At 37.3% G+C, this 20,687-nt stretch overlaps 1 protein-coding gene across 1 annotated transcript in view; it reads left to right on the forward strand.

Moving 5' to 3' along the window:
• cps1 (carbamoyl-phosphate synthase 1, mitochondrial) overlaps positions 1-20,687 on the forward strand; it is a 110,978-nt gene that overhangs the window by 52,384 nt on the left and 37,907 nt on the right. Inside the window, exons 27-30 of the mRNA XM_087268186.1 lie at positions 4,111-4,305; positions 13,233-13,300; positions 18,516-18,591; positions 20,382-20,459. Of these exons, the coding sequence (XP_087124312.1) occupies positions 4,111-4,305; positions 13,233-13,300; positions 18,516-18,591; positions 20,382-20,459 (417 nt within the window). The remainder of the gene's footprint in view (positions 1-4,110; positions 4,306-13,232; positions 13,301-18,515; positions 18,592-20,381; positions 20,460-20,687) is intronic.

Genomic DNA, 20,687 nt, shown 5'->3' on the forward strand with positions numbered 1-20,687 from the left:
AAATAAAAATCCAGAAAAAGAAAAGCCCTCGCTTGATTTTTACCACGATTTTACCACATTCTCACTCTGTTATGTACTTGTTTATTTTATTTTTTGCTCCTATTTTGACTTATCCACTTTCTGGAATTGTTCTTTACTTAACTCAAACCCTGTCGTCGTGGTCAACTTCTCTCTGTGCCACCTACGTACATGGTGAGCTAATAGGACAAACTGGTAACAGCGGGAAAGCCTTCAATACAGAGGTAAGCGGTCAGCTGTAAGCGATAAAAGGAATGGCATCATACCGCTTCGTAAAGTTTGTTTTAAAAACTAATTGCAGCCATGCGTACTTCCGGCCACATAATTTGTGATCTCCAGAAATATATATAGGGCTACGTTTTTAGAGTGTAAAACGTTTTAAAACTCCATAATGTTCTGCTATACCATTCCTAAGGCATGTGTAAGATTTTTTTTTGCATTTGTTTTTTTTTAGAACAACAGTATCTCTAGCAGAAAAGAAATCTAAAGATGCCATTTTAAATTGTAAAGAAATCTTTGTTTTTGACAGCAGTCAAAGATTCATTTGAATTATGTAGCCTGACATGTTTACTGTTACAAAATATGTTAAATGTTTCTCAAAACAAAAAAATATATTGTGTTCAAATTTTTTAAAAAGAACATATTTAAGAGCAGTAATCACAATACTGTGAGACCGTTATATTTTTATCCAAGGTTATCATACTGTCAAAATCTCATACCGGCCCATGCCTATATGATACTGTATTTCTCACGTAGGCAGTCAGACCTGATTTGCCTAGACCTTATAATTTTTATTACTTTGGAGAAATGATACTGTCTGTTACATAATAACAATAAAACCTGATCCCTCAGAATGCATCTTACAATGTAAAAACTAATTATATATTTAACATCCTAGGGTTTAGTGGCCACATACTGTACATGGACAGCACATTTTAGCTCTTAAGTGGCTATTTAAAATACCTTGAATGTTTTTTTTATTTTGTTACAGACATACAGTGTCACCCTGCAACTGTTTTGCAACATATGAAATGTCCCAAACACTATTTATAACTGTCTAAAATGGGCAAAAAGTGTTGTTTTTACTCTCTGAAAGTCAAAACATGTTATATATGCAGGACAGTCAGGAAATGGCGTTTCATATAAATTCGAACCACAAGTTCACATATATGGACATCATTTTTCTCTAAAAGGACATCATGTCAAAAGGTGATACTTAGGCTTTATTCTAGTTAGGTTTCAATAAGCCCAAATAAAAAGGGAAATGTATGTAAAAAACACCTTGGGCCTTAAGAGGTTAAATAAATTTGCAATCTAACACAATAAAAGATAATTTTTCCTGTTTGTCTGCCTAGTGTTCAACCTAGGTGATGGAAATTCATCTTTTTAGTCAGTGAAAGTCAGAGGATTTGATATTTGGCTTAGAATGGGAACCTTGTTTTATGAAGATATCATTATCTCAAGAGATAAACCAGGAAATGCCTCTGAGCATATAAGCTAGCTCATTTCTGTCCCCCTGTATTGAGACAGAGCCACTTTGATGATGCAAAATCTGACCTCTCTAACAGCCATTGACTTTTCCATTAAGTCACATTATAAGCTAGTTAAAGTGGTGATTAACGCATGGGTTGATCAAGTGTTTGTTGTTTTGCTCAGAGGTTGTAATAAATTCCCGGGTGCTGTGTAGGGGTTTATTATCATCATGTTAGCGTGATCAGATCAGCCTGAAGAGAAGAGCAGAGATTGCTTATGAATGGCATACATGCGGTTGCCATAGGAATGTGATGAATAGGATTTGCCAGTGTAAAATAACGCCATGTCATGTCCCAAAAGCTTCTGGATCCAATATAATGAGAGAGAACACCAGTTGATGAAAGTCTACATTGAGCAATGCTTATAAAGAGAGAAAAAAAAATCACTGTGAATTCATGCAGTGAATGAGCAATGATGATAGTCATTTCTCTGTCAGACCGGCGCTTTGATTAAAACATTCTTTGGTTAAAACAAACTTTTTGTCATATTATTTGAAATTCATAAGCAGCAGAATTTTCAGCCTTTGATCTCGGACTGATGAAATCCATCGTATGTTAAATTGCAGAGTCAAAACTGTAATTATGAAATGTACCTGTCATCTGGCAGATGTATGTGGACTTTAAGTAATTGTTATGGTTTTAAAGGAATATTTTTGAGGTGGTTTACAAATGAATGCCTGTGGCTAATAAATCTGTCATGGTAGTTTTTTCTATGTTATTTAAGCATTTTTCTTTTAAAATACAAAAACAGTACAAAGTAAATCCACTGGTATAAACCAAGCGGCAACCTCCTGTTCTCCCTCATAAAACAAATGTGGAAATAATTAAAACTGCAATTCATCGAAATTCCGCTAGTCTTGGCTCCATAATTGAGTTCAAAAGTTCTTTTGAGCCCACTGTTAAAATGGCCAACTTTAAAGCAGGAAAAAAAGGTGTTTGCAGCCTAGTACAAAGAAGAATTTTGACTCATATAGCTGATATCAGGGCTCGAGGATATTCTGAGCTCAGGGCTGTCTAACAGGACAGCATGCCAAATATACTTTATTATCAATCATCAGCTAAGTGTTTTGAAACTGAGGCCACTTCAATGGTTTGTGAGCACAATTAAGTGCACATAGCATGCCATATCATCTTTCTAAAAATGATTTTTCCTTTGGTTTATTAGGGAAAGATGTTAATATTCAATTTGTATTGAACAATATTCTAATTTTGGGGAAATTTTATATTGATAAATGCAAGTGCTTTAAAACAAAACCACTATTTTTAGTTTTCCAAAAGGAATTTTGGTTATACTTTAAATCGTTAAAGCTGCTACAATCAAAATGTGGAAGAAGACTGTTTAGTTTATTGATAAAATGTAAATTAATAAGAGACCTGGTGTAAATGTTTTTCTTTTCCTTTTAGTTGTGTTTGTGTGTCTATTCTATGGTTTAAGTGTATCCTTTTGTATTACTATTTTATTGATTTTATTATTTGTGCTCTGTTCTATAAATGTAGGTGAAATTTTGCCCTATTGTAATTGTGTTATAATGCAAAAAAATAAATAAATAAATAAATCTGATAATTGTAAGAAAAAATTTCAAAAAGCAATTGACTGTGTAAAGTCACTTAAAACAAATATACAATGTATATGCCGAATTCAGCGGCTAGTCAGCCGGAATCAGATGAGGTGAAGTGACGGCGACCAGCGAGACCTAGCTGTCACTCAATTATGCTGTCACTTAATTATGCAGACCTAATATAACTTAATATAAATGAAACAGATAAAAAAAAGTTCACCCACTCACAGTTGTCATGAAGTAATCAAATAAACAGAAAAGAATGACTACAACTATAAAGTCTAATCTGTCTATTTGATGATTAGTCTAGTTTTGGCCTATTCTTAGACGTCTGTTAGATTTTCACTGACAGCCCAAGTTTAGCCTTGTTTTAGCCAATCTGTCTACGTTTAGATGTCTATTAGACACAAATTTTTTTTTCTGGGTAAGATCTGATTTCTTTAAAAATCAGTGATCTTTACTTCCTGTTAGATATACAATTAAAAGTGGGTTTTAGACAGGACAAAAAGCACTGCATTAAATTCCCTTTCTCCCTGTCTTTATAATATGACTTCATTTTACCCTAGTATTTTCAATGAAGTTTCTACACTCGCCTGCTGATCCTGACGGCTTTAGTGGTTACACGGTCTAAGTCTATTTAACTGAATGTATTGTAGTTACATTACAACATGGATGCTGTAAAAGCAACCCTGTGAAATTAAAAATAGTCATATTAAGCTTTCACCGGAAGCTTATCATTAGCTGAAAAACTCTAGCTGTGCATGTAGCCCATTGTTGACAAAAAATGTTTATTTATTTATTTTTTTCTGCTCTTTATTTTATATATGTTTTTTCCCCCCCTGTGCTTCTCTATTGTTCACTTTATGGTCACTTAGCATGCGGGTCAGACTTTTTTCCTCACTGTCTGTGTGGGCTGCTTCTTGACCAGAATAAACTGCAGTGTTGATCAGAATTCATGTGGATTGTCAGTTTTATAAAAGAAAGTTTCCATCCCTCCACAGGGCTGCACCGGCTGTATTGTATCTGTGGGTGGGCAGATCCCCAATAATCTGGCCATGCCCCTGCACCTGAACGGGGTGAAGATTCTAGGAACTAACCCTGCTCAAATTGATCGTGCTGAAGAAAGATCTGTATTCTCTTCCATACTGGATGATCTGGGTGTTGGCCAGGCACCGTGGAGGGCTCTCAGCTCACTGGTAAGCTAAGCACAGTTACACTTGCTAAACAATGAATGATACAAATTATTGTGACTACCGGAAACCTTAATAAATAGACTTATAAACTGTCCTCCCATACATTTAGCATCTAAAAGGGAGAATTCTATAAATGCAAATGCTTGTACATGCCTTTTTATAGTGTTCTTAAAGAGCCCATAATCTGCATTAAAAAGGTCATGTTTTGGGGGTCTTCAGCAACAGGCTGATATGCATGCAAGGTCAAAAACATTTCATTGTCTTATAATATGCATTTAATTCTGCCTAATTATTCCAACAACTCCCATATGATTTGTTTAGCGATTCATTTGTTCCCAAACCCCTCCATAGCGCAATGCTAATCTGTGATGATTTGTCCGATGACCCAGTCTGTTGCGATTGGTCGACTGCGTTCAGCGCAAGACAGAGAGAAGCGCCCACCACGGCTTATCAACATTGTTGAAACAGTCAGAGTGCAGAGTATATGTGCCCAATGCAGGAGTGCACTAAAGCAATGCAGTTAAGCATCAGCATATTGTTCTGTTCTTAACCATACATAAAAACAACGACACACATTTAGTATTAATCCACACAGTGGCGAAAGCTGATCTATTTTGAAACTGGACCACCACATGTGTGTCGGAACGGTGCTCAAAGCAATGACAAACAGCAGAGGCTCACAAACGCATGTAATTCCTTAAACAAAGCGGCACGGACCTAATTTTTAACGAAGTTTAAGGCCCCGTTTACACTGCCAGTTAAATGTGACCCAATTCCGATTTTTTGCTTATATGTGACACAGATCGGATATGTTCTACTGTATGACCGTGTAAACACGAAAAAAAATGCATGCATTCGGATATTAGGAGATCGGTTTCAGGCCTCCTTCAAATGTGGAAATAAATCAGATATAGATCGGATATGTGACAATGCGACTGTCATGTAAACAGGCAGATCCGATTTATTGAGGCATTTCGTTCTGTACCTCATTAAACTTGCGATAATGTGGTGCTTCTCCGTAGTTTAATGACAGAAGGAAGAGCGTGTGTGGAGATACCGACGCGATAAACAACATTAGAGAAAACACAGTGGAGGAAAGTGGTCAATCGCCACAATTTGCTCCCACAAGACCTGAGACCTCTCTCCTACCCACAAATTCCATTATAAATTTGGGCGAACTTCGTGTTGTAACTTTTGCTTTTTGTCGCTATTAATACACGCACTGCGGGCTTCACATAGAACAACTTTATTCTCTTCAACACCAGTGCGCAGCACTGCGCACACAGGCAAAAGCTACATCTTCAACTACACACACACACACACACACACACACACACACACACACACACACACACACACACACACACACACACACACACACACACACACACACACACATCAGGGCCATACCATTACATAAACTGTGTAGGGGTAAATCTGGACTGAACCATTCACTGCTTTTACTACACTTCGCATATTTCGCAAAGCTAAAACAAGACAATTTCTTCCATCGTGGCTAGTCCCAGATAGCAGGTAGTAATCGGCCCAAGCTCGAGCATCGGCGAGTGACTACCGCACTCAGCTCGGTCGCGTACATCCATTTGTGATGATTCCTGTTAACCATATCTGGCCCGAGTCTGTGTGTAGAGTCCGGGCCGCTTCTGGCAAGGACTCGGCTTGTTTAACTGATGACAACCGATTAAATTATTTTATCTAGTAATTTGTTAGCTCCACATTTAATGACAATTTGAGAAAATATCCATGGTACGACAAATTAATACGAATATTTTGTGTGGATGTTTAGACGCAAACAAAACTATTATTTATAAATGGATTATACATATCATCATGGCACAGATGCTAGAATCCGCCTTTGTGCATGCGCAACATCGTAAATTGTATAAACGCATGAATTGGATATGGGTCACAATTAAAACAACGTGTAAACAGACAGGCAAACAAATTAGATTTAGGCAACAAATCGGAATTGGGCATCAAGACCTGACAGTGTAAACGGGCCTTAGACGTGATATGAGAATATAAAGAGTTAACCAGAAACAGTACAAGCCGCATTGAGCGATTACAAGTAACAAAACACAATTGAAAACATATTTAAACTAGAGAAAACAAGGAGGCAGCCATTTCAATCACACTTAATTACACTTGTGAAAATAGAGGAAGAAACTGATCCTTGAACTGTGTACTGATAAAGTTCCTGTCAAGCTCTGACAAAGTCCCGTACATCAATAGTCTTTTCTAATTCTTTCTTTTAACGAACGGTCAATGAATTGCCATTGCAGGGTAGATTATTGCATTAATCACTGTGATCAGTCATGATTAGTCCCACACACACCTTGACTCTGCTAGCATTTGAAGGAAAAGGAGCGTTCATGTTTTACCGGATCCGGCACAGAACATATTTGGTATTGTTTTGGGTGGACGTCGATACGAACAGGCAAAAGATCCGCACGAACGGACAAATCTTTTATTAAAAAATCTAAATTTTTAAACAAAGTGCACTTTCAGATTTAAACCTCAGCTGGATGTTTTCATACACTTGAAGCTGTATTGCAAACTGCGTGGAAGGTAGTTGTCCAAAGCCCACAATAGAGGCTCTTTAAAAGTAGTTTTTCATTACCCAAGAAGATTTGTCATTAGCATACTGTAAGTCTTCAACAAATCTGGCCCTCTGTGGTTTATTTTAGTATAGATGGAGGACTGATTCTTAATTTTACATGCTTTTATTTTAACTTTGGGTTTTTTATTGATGGTTATCCATCAGAGATACAGTATAAAATATACAAATAATCAGTAAGACATTAACTGTTCCAATCTAGAAAACTAAATTAGCTGCCGTTTTCTGACAATCTGAATCAAACACATTTATAACTTCAAGCATCAACAATATTTCAAAACAAACAATATTTAGAAGAGAAACGCAAATAATCGACTATAGCATAATAATAAAATAAATAAAAGAAAGTGATTAAGAAAACTGCAGTTAAATATGTAAATAATGTGGTTTTAGTTTAACCCTGAATAATTTCATTCTCTTCTTTCATCTTTACGATGCACGTCACGTTCCAGGAAAAAAGTAATGGTAAGGAGGTCAGTTGAGTAGATGCAATTTTGCAGTAATAATGAATACCACCTGCTTCTCTTGCGCATTTTCTCATTTAATGAATCATTCATTGCTCCATTCATTCCCTGCTTTCAAGAAATCACCCATATAGTTACTGTACATTTCTGGACTCTTCACTTTTACAAATGCTGCGTTCACCCCAAATCCTCCAGAGATAGCAGAGTGCTTTTAAACAGCAAACATTAGAAGTGCAGAAACATGTTGACTGGAAGCATGCTCGCTCGTCCGTTAGCTACATCCAGCCTTCTTGCCGCGGGCCATGGAAGCGAAGAGCTGAAGTCGGTGTGATGAAGGGGGAGAGAAAGGGCATTCTGCCCCACGGCGCTGCCCACTCACCCTCCGCTGGTCTCGGTCTTGCTGCTGAGGGTACATCCAGCATTTTAATGGTCTCCCTGTTGTTAAAACAAGCCAGAAGAGCAGTAGAGATCAGCAGAATCTGTTGGGATTCTTCGGTTTGTTCAGTGTGCTGTTTCTGGCTAGATGGACAGTGTTCTGTTGCTTCCTTATGTCACACAGTATTTCTATGGATTCCTAACTCGGGGTGCATTTCTTAATCTACTTCTCTTACTGCATAACCACTATCTTATGCATTGTTGAAGGCGCTAATTAGCCACAACTTTTGATAAAGTGCATAGCACATCTGTCATGTAAAAAGGCTTGGAACTGTTGGTACTGACGTCAAAGCAGGTGATGCAGTGATAAATTTTGCTCAATCAAAAGGTTTGAGTTCAAAATATTGTCAGGTATAAAGTAAATAACAAATATGTGAGGACTGGAATCTTAGGACTGCTTTGGCACACTTATAATATTATCAATATTTGATTATAGATTTAATTGCATTAGTATTGTTCCTTTTTACAAGATGTAAATTAAGTCTCTAATGTCTCTAGAGTGTGTATGTGAAGTTTCAGCTTATAATACCACACAGATAACATTTTATAACTCTGCCCATTTTAGGCTTTGATCCTAATTGTGCCACTTTGGTCACTGTCACTTTAAATTCAAATGAGATTGTTCTCTCAGACCTCTTTTCAAAAGAGGGAGGAGCTTTAAATGTCAGCTAGAGGATGATACAGGAGTGGGTTTTCACTCCTGTCCCGTCCCACTCCCACAGAAAAAAAAAAAATGAATAAAAATCTTGTCCCGTCCCACTCCCAGGCCAAAGTTTAAAAAATAATCCTGTCCCATCCCGCTCCAGATAAAATGACTCCCACTCCCATTCCACTCGTGTTTAAAATGACTCCCGGTCCTGTACCGCTCCCATATATATGTTATATGCATCTTAAATATATGAAAACATTCAGTATGATTCTGGTTCATAGAGAAAGTTAGGCACATTCAAAAGTTAACAGCAGATATTCCAGTATTCATCAATCACCACCATACATGCACACTATAATTCTAGTTTCAATTCAATCTACTAATGTACTTTAAATGAAAACGCTGAACCTATGACGGTTGCGAGCACTTTTGTCTGTCAGACATGACTTAACACCCAATGGACAAAAATATGCTTGGCTGATTTTTTCCTGAATTTGCCTTGCAAGTGTGCCATTTCAGACAGCTCGTCCCTAAATCACTGGTGTACTTGACTAAGATTAAGCATATTTTACTAGCAGTGTATGGCGTGCTATCATGGTCACAGTTTTGTCTCATGAACTTTATTAATATTTTTGACTTCCTGACTAGTTCTGTTAATTTAATGGACATGTCATTACCTCTGATTGGCTCCCTCCAGCACTGATGGCTTCTGGGTCGTGTAGTTCTTTTTTTTATTTTCGATGCTTTGTAATTGGAGGAAAACTCGAAAAGGAAACTACAATATGACAGTGCATGTTGATGTCATGGTGATGTCATCTTTTTTTTTTGATTCCCACTCCTGTCTGCTCCCATTAACTATTTTATCCTGTACCATTCCAATGCTGTGATTAAAAGCAAAGATGACTCTTATCCCGGGGGAATCCAGTTACCCATGGGATTCCCCAAAAAAATATCATCCTCTAGTGTCAGCATCGTACCAGATTAAAAAATCAAAACTAACATCCTATGCTAATGAGGGAGAGATTATCACTAGTGAGTGGAGTTTTCCCTCTCTGATGACACCTACAAAGAATGTCAATCAAGTGTTTCTGCATATTTTTTTATAAAGTGTGATTATAAAAAAATAAATTAATACATTATTACCATTAGATGCTGGTAGGGCAGAGGGATATGGGTAAAAGAAACCTATCAGGATTTTCCTGAACAATATTGCAATTTCAATTGTAATCACGATTTTGACACACATTTTACAGTCTGAATCTGAAACATATTTGCAAAGAAAAACAATTAGATCTTTATCAAAGACCTGTAATGTGTCTCTAAAACAGACATAAAAAAAAAAAAAAAAATCTCCTAGTAAAGGTGCAACAAATTGTCTCCCTAGACATATGGCAAAAAATAAATATAAATAGACTACTGTGTGTGCGCGCCGTCAAACTTAAGTAAGGCTTTGATGTTCTGCTTAACCACATATCCGGTAGTTGCGTGTACTTTTCTGTGTCCACAGATTTTTTTTGTTATGCATAAATCATAGACCTTTTTGTGACCTTGCCCTTGTAAAAGCTGTTCATGTATTGTGTTTTTTGCACGCACTAGTCCGTTTTTCCGATGGAGATGCATGCGCATATTGGGAGTGACGCACTTGCATATTCCAGGCGCACTGAGTTACCTTTTTAAGCTTTGTTCACTCCAGATGCGGAACGCACAGATAAATTGTGCTATTCCCGTGTAAATTGACGCATGAACATTTTGAGTTTGCTCGCTTCATTCACGCATCAAATACGCTTTATTCGTGAGTCAAATTCACTGAGCAATATCGCGGATTCGTGTCAAGGGCAGGGCATCTGTCTGCCTGGTGACTGTAGTTTCATTGCCAAACGACTATCATGGATTTTATTGAGAAAAAAACTGTTTTTATGTGCTTTATGAAGTCTGAAAAACAGCGTTGATTCATTTAGATCCGTGTTTGAATCCACTAGATTCGTTCAGAGGTGCATCCAGCTCTGTGAGCTCAGAAACTTAGCCTGGATGATGGAAGCATTCAGCGTTGCTTCTGACTGAGCTGAGCTCAGTTTGATGAACTGTTGTTGGTGTAGGCAGGAGGATTTTCCTCCGGGACACCAACAACAGGTGCTACGTCATAACTACGGCATAATCATGCCCCCACAAGAGCAAGCTCCTGATTGGTTAACGTGGCGTGAATGTCCACTGAAGTTCAGATTTTCAAACTCGAGCGTCTTTCACAAAACACGTGATATGCGCATCAATCGTGCAAAACACGCTCAACTTGCGCTGCTTCATTCGTGCGAATTGTGTCATTCGCGCCATCTAATTCGCACATATCGCACCGCAGAATGTCTGTTCGTGTCTTTGCATTGACTTAACATGTAAATCACTCGCGCTTGGTGCTTCTTCCGAGTTTGGTGTAAACGCAGCATTAGAATGCCGCACTGCGATTTACGTAACAAGAACTGATTGATTAGTTTCATACTTTGTATAAGATAAACACATTTCAGTAGAATAATTACTTCAGACAAACACAAATCACCCAGACACCCAGTGCTTTTCTATTTTCTCCATAAAGAAAACTTGTATAGGAACTGCAGCATTGTTCTATTAGTTTGCTCACACTTTCCACACGCTTTTAGACACGATATGTGACTGACAGGTGTTTCAAATTACCTGGTTCTGCGTACATCAGCTTTCCTGTATACAACGTAATCCCACACCACAGATGTTGAACTTTTTTGGGCACTAAGTCAAAGTCCCATTAAGACAAGTCATTTCACTTGGCGTCCAACTTTGAAACGCCTCTCGGGCAGTATGCTCGGCCATTCTGTTTGACTGAGGAAACATCAAATTCTCCAAAACTGCTTATGATTGAATTTCATATTAGGAATCACCCATAACATAAAACAACAACTGTCTCTTTAGTTTCATTTCTAAACATCTGAATCCCTCAAAATCTGCAGAAACGTCTGGTCTGAGCCCCTCTCCCAGAGTAATCTATAGCGATTGATGATTGGCTACTGTACTAGAAGGCAGGCTTTATTCTCAATATAACGATCGATGATTGCCTCCTGTACTCAAAGGCAGGCTTTTATTTGCCATATTGTCCTGTAGTAAAGTTTGTTGTTGTGGGAAGAAGAACACAGGGGCTGTTTCTCAATATGCGTTCTCCAGCGGTCTTGTGTCCTCGTGTTCTCGTGCAACGTCATCATCAGCTGCCTAAGTTCAGTTCCAATACTCAAGACCGCAAGTACGGAGAACGTGTGAAACTTCCCGGATGTGTTCTTGATAGAGGACACACTGATGCAGACTTCAGCACCAAACTCGCTCTGGAAGTCCCAGAAGTCATTGCGACTGGAGATGGGAAGAGCAGCATTTTATTTAGATTTATTATTAAAGTTCAGAGTTATAATTTATTTACCTCAGGACTTTCCCTAAATGAAACGGTGAAAGTAAACATTAACATGAACATCTTAATAAAGGAATAAACACATTAAGGGTGTTTGTTTGCTGAAATTCGTATTAAATTTGGTTTTATTTATATTGTGCAGGGTATATTTAAAATGCTTTTATGCAAAGTATATATTTTGAAGAGGGGAAAAACAATAAATCTTTGTATGAGTGCTGTAATGTTTAAATAATTTCCATTTAAAACCCTTGAAGGTCACGTGACCATCAGGAAGAACGCAGCATCTCATTTCTCAAAGGACGCGTTCTCTGCCCTCGCGGTCTCCTGAGTTCGTTCTTCCGAGGACACCTGGCAAGACCGGTCTCCACAAGAACGCAAGTCCATTCTTTGCGTTCTTGGAATTGAGAAACAGCCCTGGTCGGCGTTTCAATTGAGCAAAATATTTTATTATATTTAAATTGCACCACACTTGAAGCTTTGTGTGTGTGCTCTCACTCCTCCCCGGCTGCTCCTTTTGATCTTCTTAAGAAGGGTTTCTCTCCGGCCCAATCACTAGAATAAACAGGTGTTATTTATTATTTCTGATTGGCCTGCTGATTAGCCGCCGGGCTCTGAGCATGCTCACCCCCCTCATCGGGTTTTCGATCATGCTTACCTCTCCACATGTCTGTTACACTTTCCCCCATTCAAAAACGATACAAATGACATGTGTTGTGTATTCTATAGTCTTTGACCAAATCCTCCTGTGCTGAATTCATCATACCTGTTTATGCAGCTTATTCAGTCTCCTGTTCTTGTGCTCTGTTTAGGCACGTTGAGTTATGATTGGTTGAAACAACACACTGCAGGAGGAGTATTAGTCAGGACTGGAGGTAGAAAAAAATTGTGCTGTAAGACGATTTAGAAATAGTACATGTTCAAATCACGATTTCGATATGATTTTAATTAATCGCACTGCCCTAGAATCTGGTTATATACACAGACTGTTGCCCCAAAAGTTGCATCATAGGTCCCCTTTCTTACTTTATTATATTATTCTTCAATATAAATTGTATAGTTTAGCTCAAGTCCGACCATATATCTTACAATCATCTAAAAACAATTACACTTGCTGATAATTTAGGTTGGGAGTCATTTGATCTAATAGTTTTTCACTCTGTGAAGAAGTTCACAAAGTATTAAAAGCAAAGTAATTAAATGTGGTCAGTGGTAATTGTATAGCCCTTTGCCCATACCTGGGACACAAATGGAGAAAAAAGCACAAGATGTCTGACCTCATCTAATACACAGACTAGGTGATTTGATGTTGCTGATTGCTGTCTTTTTCAGGAAGATGCGGTTTCGTTTGCCAGTAATGTGGGCTACCCTTGCCTCCTGAGGCCATCCTACGTCCTAAGGTGAGTACAAGGGGAACAGTGAATTCAGGACATGTGTACAGTATGGATGACCAGTTTTACAATTGGTTTCCCATATGATGCCTTTATATGTCTGTTTGACAGAGCAAGATGTTTCTGGGCAGCTTGTTTAAAAGTCAAAACTACCATCTGAGACTTTAATAATTATTTTAAATTTATGTTTTTGCTTAAAAAGCTCGTTTTTTCCTATTTTACAAGATGTAAGATAAGTCTCTGGTGTCTCCAGAATGTATCTGTAAAGTTTCAACTCAAAATACTCATCAGATATCTCGCATATTATTGTTTCTTGTATATTGTTGTACTGACACTATGCAGATTTGGTGATTCCAGAATTATATAGCAATTTTACAGTCTTTATTACAAACATGCTCAGTTTTAAAAACAACTGATTTTTAAGGTGCAGCTGATCACAGAAATCACCGAGAATTGAACAGGGGCCTCATGTATCAACGCTGCGTACGCACAAAAACTTTGCGTACGCCAGGTTTCACGCTCAGAATCGCTCACGTTTGGATTTACTAACAATGAACTGAACGTGGGAATGTGCGCAACTTCACGGCAGCTTTCTGGCAGGCGTACGCACATTTTTTGTGCTTGTCTGTTTTATTTCCATTGGCGACTCCTAGAGGCAGTTGTGTTAAATTGCTCTCTACAAAGTGTCTGAGCCTTGCAATGGCAGCTGTATGAGACGGGTTCAGCAGGTATATAGGGTTTCCATACCATGCAGTTGACCAGCTAAACATTAAAGCACAATTTGCAGCGGTCGCCTGTTTTCCCATTGTAATCTGAGCGATCTACCGCACGCACATTGCTATAAAGACACTATCTGAAGATGAATTTGCATGCGTGAATCAGTAACATTTCCATTCAATATTATTATATCTGTAAAATGTTACAGCACTCTGAACAGTCTCAGTGGCGCGCTCGTAAGACACATGTGAACATGTTTTGACACGTTCGAGCATGAACTCGGCTCGAATCCAGCGTCTGATGAACTCTTTCTTCTTTTTTCCCCCCGCTACATATCAGATTTTGCCTACTATTTATCATGAGAAAGACTAGTAGGAATCATTAATAAGTTTGTGCATCATATTTTATTTGCACATTTATTGAATGGAAATGTTTCTGATTCACGCTTGCAAATTCATCTTCAGATAGTGTCTTAATAGCAATGTGCGTGCAGTAGATCGCTCAGATTACATTGGGAAAACAGGCGACTGCTGCAAATTGTGCTTTAATGTTTAGCTGGTCAACTGTATGGTATGGAAATCTTACATACCTATCTGAAGATGAATTTGCATGCGTGAATCAGAAACATTTCCATTCAATAAATGTGCAAATAAAATATGATGCTTATTGATATGAACTTATTAATGATTCCTACTTGTCTTTCTCGTGATAAATAGTTGACAAAATCTGATATGTAGCGGGGGAAAAAACAAGAAAGAGTTCATCAGACGCTGGATTCGAGCCGAGTTCATGCTCGAACGTATCAATTCCTGTTCACATGGGTCTTACGAGTAGCGCCACTGAGACTGTTAACCATCCTGCAACATTTTACAGATATAAACCACAATATTTCTTTTTTCAATGCACAGTGCGATGTTCAGACCCAACTGTGTTAACCGCATCAGCTAAACTCTCCCGCTCTATTTATTTCTTTTATTGTTAATTCCGGAGAACAAACTTGCAAATAACACCGCTTTTCTCCGGTCTACCTCTGAAAGCACCTCCAATTCACATTCTGTTCAAAGTTTCTCTTTTTGCTTGCTTTTGCCATTGCTTTTTCGTTGGGTTTTTCCATTAGCATAGTCATTAGCATATTCATACGGGGGAGGAGGCAGGGAGGGGTTTTGTGCTCGTGCATGTTGCGCTCAGTTTCACGTTCATTCAGATGTACAAAAGAATATGCGTGAGATTCGGCGTACGCAGTGTTTCATACATCTGAAATTTTTTCTGCGTACGCACATTTACAGCTTTGTGCGTACGCAATGTTTTAGTAAGATTTCCACGCAAGTCTTCGTACATGAGGCCCCAGATCTTTTAATCCCAGATTCTTAGACATTACTACAGAGACATGATAATACGCTTCTGTCAGTCAGTTCAGTGGGTGGGGAAAACTACATATATATATACATATATATATATATATATATATATACATATATATATATATATATATATATATATATATATATATATATATATATATATATATATATATATATATATATATAATATATAAACATATATATACATATATACATATATATATATATATATATATGTATGTGCGCAGGCACTCACCGGCTGGTTCACATGCACACGTGTCAAGCAATTGAAGCAGAGCTTCAAGGTAAACAAACTGCGGTTTATCATAGGTATTTGATAAAAAATTTTTTACACAGTTGGCATTAATAATGAACATAGAAACGTCTGACTAAAATCTAGCAGCTAAATGTGTCTGGAAAAATATTAAAAGGCTTTTATTTTCATAAACGGCGTGGATGTGAATGTGTCTGATTGGCTGGAGTAGACGTCTCACATCAGCGCGTTATAAATGTGAGCGTGCTCTTTGCGGCAATTTTCCTTCTTCGTTCACATAGATGTTATGTTACAACTTCTCTTTCCAGAAAATTGCTGAAACGAATTGCCGGTAGATTTTTTGGAAAGGTCTGTTTGTGTGAAATGGGCTAATGACAGTTTAGAACAACACAAAATTAGTCAAATAATGGCAGTATTTTTGTTTTTGGTTCAGTTAATAATTAGAGATATATCCAATATTACTAAGTAGGTTACCCTGAACTAAACAAAAAACAATGTGACATAATCAACGGTTGATTTGTTAAGAGCAAAAAAAATAAAAATAAAAATCCACTTCAGACATTCTTAATGGTGGCCTGTAGAGATACCGGGTAAGATGCATCTCATTCACTTTCTAAGAAACACGACTTGACCAGCTAATTTCCACAAAACCAGACAGCGGGGTTCTAGATTGAATGCCTCAATGGGAAAATTAAACCAAGTCACCCAGTAATAGCTGTAAATTCTGCCTTTTAGCCATTACACATCTCACTCATAAAATCTCTTTCATCACTGGAGCACTTTTCTATTTGTCTTCATTAGATATTGAATTAAAGGCCACTGTCTACTTTAAGACCTATTACGTTTTTTTCTTTTTCTTACACTGAAATAAACTGACATGTTGAGGAAGTGGAAAGAACAGAAAGCACATTTTAATCTGATTTTATTGAAATTAGATTTGCAACACATGCAAGTAAAGCCAAATGAAAGCAAAACGCTTTAGCACATCCATTTATCTTTATCAAAATCTTTATATGGTACAAACAAACACCCACACACAGAACAGTACAGTCTCAGCAGTGAAAGTGATTTGCTTTTAGTTTTTAAGAAAATTCCAACTGCCAAAAAAAGATATATATATCTATATATATATATATTTTTTTACTTCTTTTATTTGTTTGAATATTTTTTGCTCTGTATGGTTCCATCCCTCTCTGTGTTTGGTGCAAGCTGTGGTTTGCCTAAACTCGTGCCTTAAGCTCAGACTCTCAGCAACTTCATCCCTGACAGAAACACTGCCTGTTCATCTGGACCATGGTGGAACAGTTATACTGGAGAGATGCACATACTGTAGGGCTGACTCAGTATTTCCCCCTCCTCTTTTTGTGTTCACTTTACTGTGTTAGTGAAATATATAGCTGACTGTTGATTCCATTGCACAATGGTAAGCAGCTGTCATCTGTGTTCATTTTATTTTATGTCCCACAAGTCGAAATGTATTTCTCTTAGAAATGTGTGGTTTGACATAATACACTTGCCATTAATGACCACATTGTTTGAAGTGTTTGCCTTTTGCAGTTTGATAAAGTGATCTACTCACCTTCCATCTGCTGGAAGTGTTCATAATAAATTCTGGGTTTTCAAGATAAAATCATAAATTTTAAATAGATCATTTATTCTGCATGTATAAATCTGTTTAATTATGCATTGTGAAAAAAGATGTACTGTAGTGCTGATGGCTTTACAGCTTAATCTGACTTGCCTTAAAGTTGTGGCACAAATTATTTACAATTTTAAGTGTTTGGAAAAGTGCATTGGTGATCAATTGTAAAAACAAACAAAAAAAATTAGAAGAGAGGAATTGTAAAGTGATGGGACACTGACAAGGACGTGCAGATTCAAATTGCAAGTTTATTAACAAGAATAGTCAGGCAAGCAAGGATCAGCACAGGGGAAAACAGATGTGGAGAGAAAATCCAGTCGTGGTCAGAAAACAGGTGGATAGTCAAAAGGCAGGCAGCTGACAGGAATAAACAATGGTTTATAATTGGTCTTGATGGCGAGACTACTCCAGAAATGACAGCCACTGTTTAAAGGTCTGTGGGCATTTGAGTTGTTGCTGTCAGGTGCGTTTGAATATCTTGTGTTCGTTTCAAACAGAATACAAAAAAAAAAAAGTTATGTTTTCAACTATAGTGTTTTCATTTAAAAGTATTGTTCAAGCTTTATTTGGATATATTTCTTATGTCTGAAACAAGTATTCGCTAAAATTCCAGTGTTTTTTGACCTCATAAACTTTCGTAAAAGCTAGCATCTGGTCCAAGCTTCACCCCTGGAGACACGGCAGTCTATAGCGATCGACGATTGGCTCCTGTACAAGTAGGCGGGGCTTAATTTGCCATATTGATTGTTACACTTTTTCCCATTGAAAAACTATACCAGTGACATGTCTTGTGTATTCTATAGTCTTTGTTCATAATTAGTTTATGTTAGTAAATACCTTGACTAATGAAACCTTTTTGTAAAGTGAGACAGAATCATTGTTTGATGATTTGTCTATTTATTTTAAGACTTACTGTCAGTCATAGACATCTAGTGATACCACCAATGTGAGCTGCAGGGCTGATGCCTTTAGAATCACCCACAAAATCAGTAAAAAAAAAAAAAAAATCCCCTCTCTTAATATGAAAAAATTCATTGCTGATCGCCTAGAGGAGCAGCTGACCCAAATATAATTCTCTTGTCGGCTTTTTGCCTCTTTCTTTCTGCATATCTTCCTTTCTTTTCTATTTGACTCTACAACCATTGAAGCATGTTTTTTGTTTTATATTATTTCCTGATGGGTTCATTTAAGTGTCAACGTGATGAATGATGAGACTTTCTCCTTTTTCAGTGGCTCAGCTATGAATGTGGTTTACGGTGAGGATGAGATGAAACGTTTCCTGGAGGAAGCCACACAGGTTTCACAGGTGAGCTCTGAAGATTTAGCCATTTGGACCTTTGCCACAAAAAAAAAAAAAAAAAAAAAAAAAAAAAAACTTGAGTGAAGAGCTTTGGGTTTGTCATATGAATCAAGCAATGGATTAGGCAAGAATATGCACCAATTTTTGCTCATTAACTCACATGAATGCTCTTGAAATGATTCCTCAAATATATCCTGTGGAAATAAATACTCCAAAGCACTTACAATTTTTTAAAGGCAAACAAAGCACATTTGCAGCAGCTCCAGTTATCATGTATCTCAGGGCCAGTATTGATTTTCATCCTGTGTTCCTGTTGCCCCTTACAGTATTTTATTTAAGAAAGTTCAGTAGTTTCCAGCAAAATCACTTTATCATCATGTTTTCCATGAATGGGCCAATATTGAGTGCATAAGCCAAAATTGACAGTAATCTAGTTTTAACTTTATGTACAGTGCATCTGGAAATTATTCATAGTGCTTCACTTTTTGCACATTTTTATGTTACAGCCTTATTTCAAAATGGATTAAATGTATTTATTCCCTTAAAGTTCTTCACACAATACCCCATAATGACAATGTGAAAAAAGTTTTTTGAAATTGTTGCAAATTTATTACTAAAAAAACCTGAAAAATCACATGTATATCAGTATTCACAGCCTTTTCTCAATACTTTGCTGATGCAACTTTGGCAGCAATTACAGCCTTGAGTCTTTTTAAATATGATGCCACAAGCTTGGCACACCTGTTTTTGGGAATTTTTGCCCGTTCCTCTTTGGAGCACCTTTCAAGCTCTATCACGTTGGTTGGGAAGCGTCGGTTTACAGCCATTTCAAATCTCTCTAGAGATGTTTGATAGGATTTAGGTAAGGGCTCTGGCTGGGCTACTCTAGGACAGTCACCGAGTTGTTGTGAAGCCACTTTATTGATATTTTGCTGTGTGCTTTGGGTTATTGTCATGCTGGAAAATGAACCATCACCCCAGTCTGAGGTCAAGAGCACATTGGAACTTTTTTCTGTAATCTTCGCCAGCCATGTGCCTCGAGAAAATCCTGTCTCAGTGGTCTACAGACAATTCCTTTGACTTCATGCTTGGTTTGTGCTTTGACATGCACTGCCAAACCTGGGACCTTATATAGACAGGTGTATGCCTTTTCAAATCATGTCCAATCAACTAAGTTTACCACAGGTAAACTCCAATTAAGCTGCTGAAACATCTCAAGAATGATCAGTAGAAACGGAATGTACTTGAGCTCAATTTAGAGCTTCACAGCAAAGACTGTGAAAATGTGTGTGCATGTGATTTTCAGGCTTTTTAGTTTTATTAAATTTGCAGCAATTTCAAAAAAATCTTTTTTTACATTGTCATTATGGGGTATTGTGTGTAGAATTTTGATGAAATAAATTAATTTAATCCATTTTGGAAAAAGGCTGTAACATAAAAAATGTGGAAAAAGTGAAGTGATATGAATACTTTCCAGATGCACTGTACAGTAGTCAAACCTCTTGTTTGGCTGTCATAAGACTGAGAAACAGAATACAGTAAAACATTAGTTCTGCAAAACATTATATTTATGTTTGTTAAAGTAACAGGATGAGCCTGTTAGTCAGGCTTTAAGAGACGGTTAGATATTCAGCAAAGCACTTCAGAAACTCTATCCTTTTTAATTTACAGCTTAACAAGGGGGCTTAACTAGAATGAATCTTTGATTTAGATTTCAATGTAGTGCTTTTAGTGTCATTGCAGTATTCTTAGGAAACATTTCTTAGCCAGCATTTACAGCATTTTCTCTAAAACAGGATCATCCTGTGGTCATCACCAAATTCATCCGAGGTGCCAGAGAGGTGGAGGTTGATGCGGTGGCCAGGATGGGCAAGGTAAGAGAGATGCTAGAACTGTTTTTCAACAGTTATTGAACAGAAATCTGTCTAAAACTGAAAAGCGGAATGTGGAAAGTTTGATTTAACTTTGAAATAGTCTAAAATTGTTTTGCTAAATAAAAAAAAAATATAAAAAATCCATGTTGCTATTTGCTATATCGTGGATTTGATAGTGTAGAGGACGCAGTTTATTGCATGAGAGTTTTTAGAACATTATTCTATTCC

This window comes from Danio rerio, chromosome 9, assembly GCF_052040795.2.
Source record: "Danio rerio strain M-AB ecotype USA chromosome 9, GRCz13ab, whole genome shotgun sequence".
NCBI lineage: Eukaryota > Metazoa > Chordata > Actinopteri > Cypriniformes > Danionidae > Danio > Danio rerio.